The sequence below is a fragment of the Simochromis diagramma genome, unplaced genomic scaffold (genome assembly GCF_900408965.1).
Source record: "Simochromis diagramma unplaced genomic scaffold, fSimDia1.1 OVJJ01000216.1, whole genome shotgun sequence".
NCBI lineage: Eukaryota > Metazoa > Chordata > Actinopteri > Cichliformes > Cichlidae > Simochromis > Simochromis diagramma.
Genome location: NW_024386883.1, coordinates 19,893,206 through 19,907,830, shown reverse-complemented (window position 1 = coordinate 19,907,830; position 14,625 = coordinate 19,893,206). Strand labels below are relative to the sequence as shown.

Genomic DNA, 14,625 nt, shown 5'->3' with positions numbered 1-14,625 from the left:
TGAGAGTTTTTAGCCAAATACAGAAACTGTTAAGATATTCAAAAATGTGCTGTTGGTTTGTTAAAAATAAGAAGGAAAAAAAAAAAAAGGAAAAGAAACATTTTAACTGTGGAAATGAGCACTGCTCACACTCACCCCATACACCAGCTCTCCCACCATGCCATTCCACATCTTTGTTTCAGCGTCTCTGGCACCGTACTTGCCGTCACCTACTAGCTCAAGGCGGTACGTGAACCCGACGTGTTTGGCGATCTCCGCGGCGAGCTCGGCACAGTAACCTTCATATTTATCGTTTCCCCATAACTGCTCGTGGTTCTTCTTTAGCATCATGTAGGGAGCTTCCTGTGAGGAGGCAGAAGTGTGAATGTCACTGCCGCTCTACTCGAGTATGCTTAACTTAGATCATTTTACATTGTGCTTCTCTAGTAAAAAGTGCCTCTTCTTTTCTGAGGAAAATGTGAGAAAACTTCCTAATCAGACTTCCTCGTTTATGTGTTTACTGTTTATTTTGCAATAGTAGTGCAGTCTTACCTCAGTATTCTAGTATATCCAGACCAACCCGCAGATGCTGTTGCGACATTATGAATGCTACCTTTAGAGAGATAAAGGGCGCAGTCACAGCTTGGAGGCTGTGGTTTGAGAGCTTTATGTTTTGTTTCTGTTCTGGTTTAATCTTGAGTTAAAATATACCTTTTCACACATTTAATCCTTCCTGGTGAAAAATGCTATGCTGGCAGAGACAGATGGGTAAGTGAGGAAAAACATGATGAAAAACAAAAAAATATATCGTTTTTGAGGAGTGGAGATATAAATATTGTTTTAAATTTTATAGGAAGGACATGAATGATGTGGCCAAAGAAAAAACCCACAGCTGATAAGATGATATAAAGTCTGTGCAAACATCTTTACAGAGTGATGTTAAAGTTGAGTGTATGCTGACTGCAGTCAAGCAGCCAGAGCCTGAAGTTCAACAGGTAACAGGAGCAGTCAGAGATTTGTGACTGTGTGTGAGAACGTTGCCTAATTTGCACAAAATACTTTACTTTTTCCAAACATAACAAGTAATATATTACTGCACTGTGTGAAATATTTGAACTAATCATCTTGCCTTCCCAAACTTACCAGGATGGTAGTGACGATGTAGGTTTTGTTCTGCACATTGTAAAACTCCTCCTGCATCGGCCTGTAGATGGCAGTGTTCACATAGCCTCTCTTCTCATTCCAGAAGCCGATCTGGACACAAAACAGCACCGTTGGACCACAACTCTGTACTTATGTCATCATTACTGAGCCTCCTGCTTACCTTCCTGCTTATTTAACGTATTTGCTATGCTGATTTTGTGATTAATAAAATGTTTTTCATTTACATGTTTATTATGACACTTCAATACACTGTGGCCCACTTCACCTGAGAAAGTTTAGTAAAGTGGGACAGCAGATGGTAGCATAAGTGGGATATCACCTTCATGTGTAAAACAGCAGCACGGATTGTTTCTTCTTTATTAAATAATATTCTTTTAATTAATTATGGATGCTATTTATTTATTTAATTTAATTAAATAACAAGCTTTTAATTAATTTAAATAAAAAATCTCTTTCATTGTCACTGCTGTGTTAACTGTACTTTGCAGCAATCACGATAAATATGAAACATCAGCTAAAAGAACAGAGGGTTGAAATCTAAAAGAAATGTACAAAGAGATCCCAGGGAGAATTTTGTGTGTATGAGTTGGGAAAACAGACATTTGCACTTTTGCGTTTCCTTCCTCAACAAAAAGCCTGGCTATGGAAGTCAAAGAAACACAGAAATATTATATGAATGAAAGAGTTATACTTTCAGGACCATGGACAGCGAGCGCACAGTTTTCACAATGATTTTGTGCCTTGTGCTCTAACACGTGGCTCTGACACACACACACGGCTTTCCTCATGAAATCTGAAAATCCTTCGTTTTTGTTTTTTGTTACTGAATGAAACCAATGTAGAAAATTGTGGTCATAACATTAACAACACCAGTTGCAGAGAATAGAAGTCATTTTTTTTATCAGGCGGCATTTCCGGTTCAATTTATCCCTTAAAGTTGTCAGTACATAACAGCGTGAATACTGTTGCACTGTTTACTGTCGATTACTGAAAGCTGATTTCATTCTAGTGACTGTGTCTGGCAGACTGACACTGTACACTTAGATTTAACATACGCATTGTGTGACCTTTATTTATGCTTTTCTGGTTACATTTAACAAAGCTGTGCCTCTCCTGCTTGTAAACTACCCACAGCTGATTATCATTTCTCAGTTTGTGACCTTGCACTAAAGTGGATCTCTTAGCAGATTGGGCATGCCATGTTGAAATGAACTGACTGCTCCTGTGTTTAAAAAATAGCGCTTTTTAATTCACCTTTGAAACTAACCGCATCACATGCTATTTTTCATGTAAGTAGCAAATCTGGCCGTTAATGTTTGGTAATGCTGAAAGACCAGAGCACAAAGATCAGCAGAACCTTCACTGCAGCTTTGTAACACGTTAAATGTATTGAACTTTACTGCAGTGGATTTTTTTCTCTCCTGCATTTTCAAAGTTCCTGAAAATGATTTGGTCTAAACACAGCTAACAAAGGTCATTGCATGTTCAGAACCTCAAATTCACCAAGGCTCTGTCCCCTTTTCCCATGAACAGACTGTGTGGTAAACCCGCCGTGCTCCCCAATCACCTTTTGCAATCACTGCATCTTGCATCATGCAGTGATTATGTTTAGTCTTTTTTTCAGTTTTGTCCTTTAACGAGTTCACTGGACTTTGTCAGACTGACTTCGATTGGCACAAAGCAATCTTAAATTAAAACCAGTCAAGCATGCAAAAGAACTGGTACTCAAACAAATCTCTTTAACAAACTGCATATGTAAAGGAAATGTCCCCATTGACATACTGCAGTACTGGTCCTCCCTTTTACCTCAGTCACACTTTCTGTCTGAACAGTCTAAACTTTCAGACCTGACCAGCTTTGATTCTTTAAGTTTTCTTTGTTTGAAGTGTTTTCCATCAGAAACTCTGATGTCCCCGTTTGTCCTCAATCAGATGTGTTGAAAATATCCCACAAATGTATGACCGTGAATGGCAGCAAAACTTTAAAGAATGTCATTGGGTGTACATTGAGATTTGTGTGGCCTTTAGTCTTTATATCCCTTCTTGCATCTGTTCAGGTCTCTTTGCATGCCACTGTGAATCTTACATGAATTTGATATCTCTTTTTAGTTGATTACCGCTTCTTTTGTTAATTTCACATCTCGTTCTGCTTTTTCTTTGTCTGTTTTTTGTTAATCTGTTGATCTCATCGGGTCTCTCTCTTTATTTCTGCTTTGCATTTTTCATCTAGTCTTGGTAGTCGGGGATTGGTCCGCCAGGACCTCCGCTCCTGGCTCACATTACACCCGACCCCTATGGTGCCTCCTGCGGGTGGTAGACGGATTGGTGTAGCGGCTGCAGCGATGCGGACCCTGTACCGGTCTGTTTTGGTGAATAGAGAGCTGAGTGTAAAAGTGAAGCTCTCAATTTACCTACGTCCCTACCCTCACCTATGGTCCACAAGCTGTTGGTAGTGACCGAAAAAACAAGATCGCTAATACGGAAATGAGCTTCCTCTGAAGGGTGGCTGGCCTCTCCTTTAGAGAAAGGGTGAGAAGTTCAGCCATCCGGGAGGGGCTCATAGTAGAGCTGCTGCTTCTCCACATCGAAACGAGCTAGTTGAGGTGGTTTGGGCATCTGACAAGGATGCCTCCTGGGCGCCTCCTGGGTGAGGTTTTCTGGGTATGTCCCACCGGGAGGAGGCCCCAGGGCAGACCCAGGATACGCTGGAGAGATTATATCTCTCGGCTGGCCTGGGAACGCCTTGGTGTTCCCCGGATAAGCTGGAAGAGGTGGCTGGGGAGAGGGAGGTCTGGGCTTTTCTGCTTGGGCTGCTGCTCCCGCAACCCGGCCCCAGATAAGGTAAAAAAAAAATGGATGGATGGATTTTTCATCTACTTAGATGAAGAAGATTTTTTTTACCACTTTTAGTTGATTATAGTTTGTTATGGTGTTTCTTTTCCAGACATTTTGTTTCAAACAGGGTCAGAGGGAGTCAAACAGGTCATCTACCAGTTGGAAGGTCACTGGATCAAACCGCATGCCGAAGTCTCTTTGAGGAAGATTCTGAACCTTGAGGTACCCCCGATAGATGCAGTGCATTTACTCATTATTTTATCATTCTTTTTGTCTCTTTTTTCTGTCATCTTGCATCGGTTCGCTTTCTGTCTGGTTTGCATCTTTGTTGCTCGTTCTGAATCCAGCTCTCATTTCTTCCTTCTCCTTCTGCTCACTGTCCATTTACATTTAGTTGTGTTGTCCTCTTTTATCATCTCTTTCTGGCCCTTTTACATCTCACAGAGGTCATGTTGTCATTTTGCCTCAGTTCTGTCTGTTCTTGTCTGGTTTTGCTCTTTTCAGGTTTAACTAACACCACATACATCGTCATGTTTTTGGTAGTGTTTGCTCGAAAGGTTTTGAATGAATTCTGAAGGTGTAGAGCCAGCTCATGTCTACAATCCATTAACCTTTGGAGGTCTTAATAATTTATTGATGGAAAACTGAGAGATAGTTCATAACTTAGAAACTATGATTATTTAGTGTAATGTGTTTTGTCAACTTATAGAAAGTGCCACATGAAAATCATATTTGACCTCTGACCTCTCCTTCAAAGTGAAAGTGATAATAATGCTATAGAGCTATTTAAAACTGCTCCCTACTTCCATCATTTGTATTGATAACATACAGGCATATGGGGATTCTAAATATCTCATTATAGTTTGAAATCAAATATGAGTCACATCTCTGAACTCACTTTTACATTTCATGTCTGCATTTCGCTCAAGTTTTACGGGCCTTTTGAGTCATTTTGTTTAATTATAATTTTGTTATATTATGACTATATTTATTTTTTGGCATCGCTTGTGTTGGTTTGTATCAGTTTTGGGTACTGTTTTTTGTAATTTTGCATCCATTTGCTGTTGTTTTGTGCAATTTGGTGTCTTTTGGGTGTTGTACACTATAAAGTTCCAGGAGCCTTCGGCAATTATTGGAAACATTTATGTATTGGTTTCTTCCATAGCGCCCATCAAACTTTAAAATATCCCACTCTGATGTCTTGTAAACTACAAAGTAAGCAGGACTAAGCAGCTCATCACAATGATAAGTCGTTGTGTGATGCACTGTTTGACGGAATTTAATAGAAAACTGAGAGTCGGCAGATTTCCGCAGCAAACAAACGCAGCAGAGGCTGATTTCACTGATTATCGCAGCTTTAATCTGAGAGGGAGCTAATTACTGGAAGGAGCTGATGCAGTGAAAACCTGCTGAGTACAATTCCACACAAAACCCGCCTGAACTGAACAAAACAACAAGCGGCGGGAGCAGCACCTTCCTGGGTCCAATGTGGCTGAGCTCCATCACAGTCAAAGTGTAGTTGGTTCGATGTCCACGCTCATCGAACTGGACGTGACCCGTCAGCCCCTCCAGACGAACCTGTCAACACAAAGAAAAGCAAAGCAAAAATGAAAAACTGCAGGATTTCATAACCAGAAGAGCTCGGCAGCACTGATGGAGAGAGCCCGTTATTTCTTCTTTTAACACTTACATTGATTTTAAATTCCTCTGTGTTTAAAGTGCTTCACGCTCCGTTTGTCTGACATGTTTTTCGATCTACAGACTAGGACATTTCTGGGACATTTCAGGACAAAACTTTCATTTTTCATTTCCTCTGAGCTGCTGGAGCAGCCTGAGGATCTGAGAACAGCTCGGAGTTAATATTTACTTTCTCAGAGGACCTAAAAATATTGGTGTTTTTAAAGAGGGAATATTCTCCTCATTCCAACCTCCATATTTCTATATGTGATTTACAGTTCAAAATAATCCTTATTTATCTCCCTTTAAACTAACTTTTCTGATTGGCTGTTTTTCACAAACACAAGCTTTGAACAGCAGGTGGGTGGGGCTTCTGTGGCAGCTGCTCCCTCTGGACCCACTCTCAGTTCTGCCTGTGTGCAGTTTATGCATACCTGCTGCAGGGCTCTCTGGATATCGATGCCCTGTCCCCACGGAGCGGGCGGGTTGGCCAGGCACTCCCCTGCGTTGCCCCGGCGAGAGATGTCGATCCGTTGCCTCCGCAGATTCTGGAATGCCGTTGCCATGACGCTGACACCATCATAGGTCAGAGCTCCTGTGTACTGAGTGGTCAGGCAGGAGGAAAGTGGTTAAAATCCTGATCCTGTTCACAGTTTTATTGGTGACACAATGAGACAAGATTTTGCTTTACATACACAGAAATGTGTTTTTTTTGTACTTTCCTTAAATAGATTCAAAATAGAAGTAGAATAGAAGAGACAAGTGGGAATAAAAGCAATGAGGCAGATGGAAAAGTATCTGTGAATGATAGTTTGTGTTCGTGTCACTGCTGCTTTAGCCTGAACAACGCCTGTTAATTCCTTTTGCTTCAGCAGAGTGACGATATTGTGCAGCTACAAATGACCATTTATCTGTCCTCTGGGAAGCAGGGAAAGCTGTGATGAGAGCTAAAAACAATTTCTTTCTCATCACTTAAGAAGAAAGAAGAAAACAAAAATGTTCAGGAATTAGAAAAAAACATCATGCTGATGATGTGTTACTTTTTCTCCAAAACTCACAAACCAATATCTCTGGGGTAACTGCATTGATAAACTCTTTCTCAAGAGTCTCAGATTACTCAATTAACTGGTCAAAATCTACAGTTTTTCTGATTATTTGCTCCTTCCATAATTCTTCATCTACCCGACTGCAATCTGGAAATATTAAATATTTTGGTATCAATATCTCTCCTAAGCTTGCAGAATTAACTAAATTAAACCACATCCCACTTTTAAAGACAGTAGAAGGCGATCTAGCTAGATGGAAATCTCTACCCATGTCACTCACGGGAAGGGTTGTCGCTATAAAAATGATGGTCTTGCCAAAAATAAACGATTTACAGCCCTATGCATCGCCAAGAAAACAGTCCTCATTAACTGGAAAAATAAAAATAATCTTAATTCTAGCCAATATAAAAACCCTCTGATAGATCACATTAGTCTTGAGACAGCCTCTGCCATCACATTTGATCAATCCCTCTGGGCTCCTTTGATCGGCTTCATCACCTAGTGGGGGTGGGGGTGGGGTCATAGTTTGGTCCTGCCTTCTCTAGTGTGGTTGATATGGGGGTAGGGACGGCCTTAGGGCGTCTGGGGATTCTCTAGGGACGTTTTCCCAGAAGGGCCTAACGCGGGGGTTGTGGCCATGACCTGGTTAGCGGCTCTGGTGGCGAGAGGGTCTGTGCTGGCGGACGTTGGTTACTGGCCTGGTACCCTGGCTGCCCCTGGGTGGGTCCGGGATGGGCGTGGAGGCTTGAGGGTTTGGGGGTGCTCCGCCCCCGGGCTGGGGCTCTGGCTGGGCCCTGGTTGTTGTGTCGCCAGGGTGGTGGGCGGGTGGGTGCATGGGGGCTCAACCCCAGTGCGGGGGACCTCTGGTGCATCTGCCCAACTGGAGGGCTCTCTAACTGGTGGGGAGGCTGTTACATCTTTGCAGGAGGTCTCCTCTCTACAGGAGCTCACTCTGCAGGTGGGGGAGAGATATAGGAGAGGTGGAGAATGACTCAACCTGGGTGTCTATTGTCTTGTGTAGTCTGGGAGAAGATTGGATGATGGGGTGGGTGTAGTTTTCTCTGCGGTGGGGTCGGGTGGGCTGCCCCGGACTCTGTGGGGATGGGCGGTGCTGCTGCTGTGGGCCCCGGTCCGGATGGGCCTGGGCCCCCTTGCCCTGGTGGGTTCCAGAGTGTGGGGGTGCCTACTGGGGTCAGTGGGAGAGCTGGCCCCAGAGAGGGGCCGCTTGCCCCTCCTTTTCTTCCCTCCCCATCCTCAGCTGCCTCCCTCTTCCCGCTCCACCACACCCACATACAGGCAGGGCTTGGGGTGCAGGTGTGTCGCCAGGGTGCAGGGGAGGCACTCCCCCTCTGTCCCCTTCTGGCCGCCTGTGCCTCAATTTAATTCCGCAACCTAGACACCTAGACATTACTCATACTCTCATAACACATACATATAGGGCTTTGAGGGTGGGCGCGTTATACAGCGTCCAGAGGATGGTCTGTGTATTCAAACCCACCTTTGGCGCTGGTGCCCTACCCTCAATTTTAAATGCATATAGACATTAAGTGTTTTTGTAAGGAGCCGTGCTGCTCTCTGGCTGGAAGCACCATGCCCTCCTGTGTTTTAAATGCACTTCAGAACAGCACGCAGCAACACTACATATGAGCGGGCGGAGGGAGGTATGGGGTCTTCACTCACCCCCGTTTTGTTAGCCGTTGGGGCTGGGGGGCTGGGTGGAGGTGCTCTGGGAGCAGGGGTACCCGGACCTGGGATTTAGAGTATGTTTGGGGAGTGTGAATGTGTGTACAGTGTCTATTTGTGTCTGTCTCCACATCGGGTGAGTGCAAAGTATTTGTTTGTGTATATGGGGGTGGAAATACACGTTTATGTCCGCGTGCACCTGTTTGTCTGTGTCTATATGTCAGCTTGGGTCTTAGACTCCACCTCGCTGGGAACATCTCAGGCTCTCCGAGGTCTATCTCCCCTCACCACACTCCCCCTGCCAGTGGCTGATGCCCTCAGACGTTGGTGTGTTGGTGGTTCTTGGTGTCTGGGGCTGGGCGCTCATGTATGTACTGACTCACTCCTGGTGGCCGATTGGCGGGACCTGGCGCCTGTGGCCCGGCAAGGCCCCTTCCGGGGGGTGGGGTGCCCTCAGGCCTCTGGGCCTGCTGGCTGCCAGCAGAGCCCGCGGGCACATCACTGCAACCCCCTCTGGCCTCTGCTCCGTAGCTGCAGGGTGACCTCTCGTTTGAGGCTCTCCTCAGCTCTTTCCAGGAGGGTGGCACAGTTGCCCCCCTGGTGGTCCTCCTTGGCTCCTTGTATTCTGGGGCCTCTGGATGTCTGGGGCCTGGATCTCCTCCATAGCTGCTTCGTGCCCTGGGGGACGGGGCTATGACTCCCCAGACCTCCTAGCAGATCGTTACATGGAGAAACCTTTGGAATACAAGCATGCTGATGCACACTGGTGTGCACAGACACAAACTACACCTTTCTTGGGTGCTGCCTCAAAGCACATTGTGCGCTGTCGATCTTCTGTGCTGCACAATAACATGTAATATTCAGTATCTACTGTTAGCTAGTTTATTGTGATGGTGTTGTATTTATTATGTTGCTCTTTTTTTGTTTGTTTTCTCTTCTGTTTTTTCTTATCTCCATACAGGTGATCCAGGTGTTTTTTTTTCTTCCCCCCTTTCTCACCGTCTCTTCTCTCCTCCTCTATTTTTTCTTTCTCTCCCTCTCTTTCTTTCATTCTTTCTCCCTGTCCTATCCCCCAGTCATGTCTGTCCCGTCTGTAACAACCGAGAATCAAATCAAATAAATACTTAAAATAAAGTATTTAATAAAAATAAATGGACCAATATGGCCATGATGATCCAATCGGTAAAGTAAATCCACTTGGCATCTTGCTTGACCTTCAGACAACAATTCCGATGGCTAAAGATCCAAACGGGACAGGCAAAAAAACCCCAAAAGAACCAAAAAGAACCAACAACAAATGACCATTTATATCACACCTGTAAAAAAATGTCAGAACAACAATGTCAGGATCATTTACAATTCAGATTTCCTCACAAAGAAAAAGTATGAAAACACTGTGTGTGTGTGTGTGTGTGTGTGTGTGTGTGTGTGTGTGTGTGTGTGTGTGTGTGTGTGTGTGTGTACTTTGAGCCTCCTGCGAGCCACTTTGAGGTCTTTGTTGTCGAAGTCCAGCCAGTTCTGATTGATCTTCTGCACAGCGGGATCCGACCGATTCACCAGTTGGAAGCCGGTCACGTTCGGTCCGAGCTTCTGAAATTCTGTGACGTTCAGGTCCAAGAAGCCCTAACACACACACACACACACACACACACACACACACACACACACACAAAGGAAAGCAACAGGTTTCACTGCCTGAACTTTCACTGCATCCCATAAAACCCTGTCTTCGGTATAAATAAACAATGACATGAACACTTTGGTGATGAAAAATGACATCATTGTCTGGAAGTTATTTGCACTACTCTGTGTTTCGAGTTTAGTTTAGTGTTAAAAGAAAGCCTGCATATTTCCAAATGTACTTGGAAATTTCTAGCTCTTTAAACTTATGAACTGAAATGCTGCAGTTTATTTGGAAACAGCTCCACATGCAGACAACAGCGAGCACTTTCACGTCTCTGGAAAGTTTGTGCAAACTGTTAAAGTCATCTGCATACGTCCTTAACCTCAGCCCTGTGTGTGGGGAAGCTGAGCCTGAACTCACCAGATTGGCAAGGATGTAGTGGTAGTTCTTCAAGTTCCTCTTCTGAGCAGCAATCTGAGCAGGAGCGAGAGGCACAGTAAATGATATGCTAATTACATTTTCCTGATGTTTCTAATGATGATAAAAAGCACCAATCACACATTCATCACAATCATCGCCATGTGTGTGTGTGTCCTCTCAAACAGCTGCTAATTGGAAGACTCGGCTGCTCTTTGAGGAATTAATTGCCCATCTTTGCCATCAGGAGGAGCTGGAAAGAAAGCGAGAAGCTCTCCTCAGATTCACGACTCCACTGACAGACGACAGGAAGGAAGGAAGATGGAGAGAAAGGAGAAAGTTTATGAAGAGGAGGAGCAGGTGTTGTTTGACGCCTTCCTCTCAGGTCCGGCTTTTAATGAGCGGCAGTCGAAGAGCGTTCGCAAACAGCTGCTCTGCATCACTGGGCACTTCTGGAGGAGGAAGGGAGGAGAACGCTGCTGAAGCGTCCCTCCTCTTAAACCTCCTCCTCTCCTTTTGCTTCCAGCCAACACTTCATTCCTCTGGTTTCTTTTGGTGTTCATTCACAGCAAACACATTCAGCTGATAATAATTTTCATATTGTGATCAAACACTTAACAGTTGTTATAATAAATGTGTACAAAACAGTGAAAGATGCACGTTGCAGTTTTACTCAGTCAAAGAATTGAATATCGAACAGCAACAGCAACACTGTCACCAAAACCTGCAGTTCATCTGATGGCCACAGTCCCCATAGTCTCACCTGTTTAAACTCTTGTACTAGAGTCCCTGACCTGGACCTGTGGACCATATCTGGAGCTTTTGTAATGCAGTTATCTGCTGTATAGTTAGTGGCACTAACACACCAGGTTTGTCCAATGGAACTTTGCTCTGATTAGCAGAAACATGCATCTGTTAACTGAGCAGGAGCTAACTTAGCCTTCTGTGTGAGCTGCTTTAGTTTAAATGATACGAGTGTTCAGAAAAATCCATCACTAGATGAGGAAAAAGGAGAAGAAAATATGACATTTTCCTGCGTTAGTAGGAGTGACGAGTGTTTTTCTGCCTGTTTAGATTTATGGCCTCAGCTCAGAGTTCTTCTCGGTTGTAAAGAAGGTTAGCGTTGACTGCTCAGCTTTGCACTGGGAACTCAACACATTACCACACCTGACCTGGACGCACATTAGTGAACACCTTCATAACTTCTTAGTATGAAGTTGAGATGATTTTTAACTGGTTTTTACTCAGGTATAACGATATAACATGCAGGCTGTCTGGACTTAAAAAATAATTTTTCAGGAGTAACTTGTTTGTTCTCTCATGTCCAAAATGGTTTTTGAATTATGTTATTGTAAAGTTCACATAATATGACCCTGTCTGTGTGCAGACAGCAGTACACTCTGTATGTTTTGTGCGACTGTGATACCAAAGATCTCCCTAAAGCTCGAGCACGAGTTACGGTCATTTACAGGGTGCTGGTGCAGTGGGCCCACAGCTGGACCACAAGCTTGTGAAAGCTGTCAGTGTTTTGTTGTTATTGTTGTTGTTATTTTTGTCACCTTGTCATTTATTGATTTATCAGTCCCAGTCGGACCGTTATGATGTCCTGACTTTTGCCACGTCGTGGAGCTGAAAGAAAATGGATTTTGTTTATCTGGATGTTGAGTTTTCAGTCGTTGTTATGTGACACATCAGTATCAGCTGCAGTCACCTCAGTGACCGATGAAACGTTTCTCCCACTGAAAACTCTGCGTCCACATGATTAGAATCAACTTTCTGTAAAAGTCAGTCTTCCATCTGAAGTCACCGACATCATCCACTGGAAACTTTCACCCCATCCAGCTGGACTAAATGAACCAATTTGAGCCAAAGCAAGCGCCACCTGATCATTTCAGCCAAACTAAACGGTGATGCTGAAGCCAATGGCTTCATTTCACAGATCCAACAAGCCACCTGATACTTGAGTCTCGTTCAGCCAGCTGGAGCTCAGCAGAAAGAGGAATTTCCCAAATGACAGCTGGTTTCTGGCCAGAGTTCCCACTGAGCACCTTTGGCTTCTCGTCTCTCTCCTGCTGCCCTCTTTCATTCCTCTCTTACAAACTGATCTCAGCTGATACCAAACGTTCCTTCTTCCTGAATTTTGAAGTGTCTCTCTGAAATCAAAGTGTTCCACCAAAATCTGGACAGTAAAGCAGCTGCAGCTGAAGACACTGAGCACGAAATCCAGCTGCTCTGAACGCCGAGAGGCTCAAACAGAACAACTCTGTGTTTGTGGGGTCTGTGATAAACATGTATGCATGAAAAGATTATAAAACAACATAAGGACACGAGCCACTGACTTCCTGCTTCGTAGTTTTGTTCTTTTACTCTGCCGGAGTAGCTCTGCGTGAATCACAGCCCAAAGCAATCTTTATATATCTCACACTGATTGGCTGCCTCTCGTAAACACAAAGCTCAAAGGGGAGCTGGTTGGGATCAGAGATGACCATATAAGGATTTCCATCCACATGACATCACAGACATTCACGACTGATGAGTTTATAAAACACTCGTTCCATAAAACCAATGAGAAATAATTAACAGGAAAACACAAAGAAATACAACCACAATTAACAGCATCATCATCCCTGTGGATAATAAAGCATCATGTCAATACCCTCAGAGTTATTTATTATCTTTGAGGGAACAATTAGTAAAAAATAAACAGACTGATTAATATAAAATGTGCTTGGTGTTATAACCAGCTCTGAGCTTCAGTATTATGGGATGTATCATAACTGCACTATTGTAACGTCGCTGAAGTAGAGGAACACACGTCGGTTGTCTTTGACTTCTTTTCTGATAAATAACTGCAGGAAACTTCAAAAAGTCCATTTTAGGTAAAACCTCGATCACCATGTCAGAGAGAGAGCTGCTTGAAGCAAGTCAGAACATAAAAAACTCACGTTCTAGCTGTGAGTCATTTTCTAAAATACCAGCCTTCGGTGCTTGTTTGAGAACTTTTCCAGTCTGATAGAGTGAAGTTTTTATCCTGCCAGCTGGGACCTGGGCCTGCTTCTGTCACCAGACTGTGAATGATGATGATCTTCGTATATAACGCCCGCCTTTCTATAGTACCAGGAAAATGACTGTGCTACATTACATTTAGAGGGATATCTTTGTCCTTATAATGTAATATTGATTTGTTTGCAGGTTTTAACAGAGCTTAAACGTGTTTTTCAGTTTCATATTTCTATCTTCTGTGATTAACAAGTTATGAGGCTTTAAAGATGCCAAAAAATGATTTGAAAGCACCAAATTGAATCCACCTCAGGTACGCTGAGGCCTGAAGCGCTGAAAGTTTTTACAGTATGAAGATGAAATGCCTGAAGTTAATGTTTTATATATTATTGTGTTTATTTATTAAAGTTATATAAAGAATAATCCACAGATTCTGAAAGAGTCACCTGGGAAATATTTTCACATTTGGTTATTTTATATAAAAGAACCAAAAAGCATAATTATTTCTAAAAGCTGGAATATCTCAGGAGCTCCGAGCACCGCAGCCAAATCCGGCCTCCCGGAGTCTCCCTGGATAAGCTTTCCCGTCCCCCCGCTCTTTGCGCTCTTTGTGCTGCTATTGGTTGGTACGATCCGTGACACAGGAGTACTGGTTATCACTGAAAACACTTGTACTGTGAAATTTATGACTATAAAATACTTTGTAAATGTTGCTAGAAAATTAGAAGATATAATATGGAATCCTGTGGAAAAAGAAAGTTTTGTTTTTTTCGATTTTAGGAACACTAAACCTAAAATATAAATTATTCAAATTTCTCTTTCCCAGGACTTTTTTCTCACAAATGAACCAAACAGTCGTCAGTGCTGTAACGATGTTAAAGAGGCTCATTAGGAGATCATTCAGGGACGATTCTGCTCTTTTCCAGTCCCATAATTGAATTCTTCAACACCAGCAGCTGTGTGTGAGTCACAGCGTTAGCAAAAACAAAGACAGCTGAGAAGTCACTGAAGAAATCCTAACCGTGAACCCTTCCACCTTCAGGTTCACACCTATCTGTGGTGCTCTGACGACGCCTCTTCAGACTCTACTGTCGCACTAACACTGGCTCTAATAAGCTCTTAACAGCTGGCAGACAACAGCAGCTTCCCAGAGGGAGCCAAGGGGATGAAAAGAAGCACAGTAACAGTGCCAAGCTGAGCC

General features: G+C 43.5%; 2 protein-coding genes across 6 annotated transcripts in view; one reads left to right on the top strand and one right to left on the bottom strand.

Moving 5' to 3' along the window:
• The window catches only part of LOC120734041, a 299,153-nt gene that overhangs the window by 89,281 nt on the left and 195,247 nt on the right, over positions 1 to 14,625 (top strand). The window lies entirely within an intron of this gene.
• LOC120734028 (glutamate receptor 1-like) overlaps positions 1 to 14,625 on the bottom strand; it is a 103,112-nt gene that overhangs the window by 31,393 nt on the left and 57,094 nt on the right. For all 5 annotated transcript variants that reach the window (XM_040032585.1, XM_040032586.1, XM_040032587.1 and 2 more), the window contains exons 5-10: positions 10,428 to 10,481; positions 9,848 to 10,006; positions 6,089 to 6,256; positions 5,451 to 5,555; positions 1,123 to 1,233; positions 136 to 342 (exon numbers count right to left, since the gene is read on the bottom strand). In XM_040032585.1, coding sequence (XP_039888519.1) covers positions 136 to 342; positions 1,123 to 1,233; positions 5,451 to 5,555; positions 6,089 to 6,256; positions 9,848 to 10,006; positions 10,428 to 10,481 — 804 coding nt within the window. The remainder of the gene's footprint in view (positions 1 to 135; positions 343 to 1,122; positions 1,234 to 5,450; positions 5,556 to 6,088; positions 6,257 to 9,847; positions 10,007 to 10,427; positions 10,482 to 14,625) is intronic.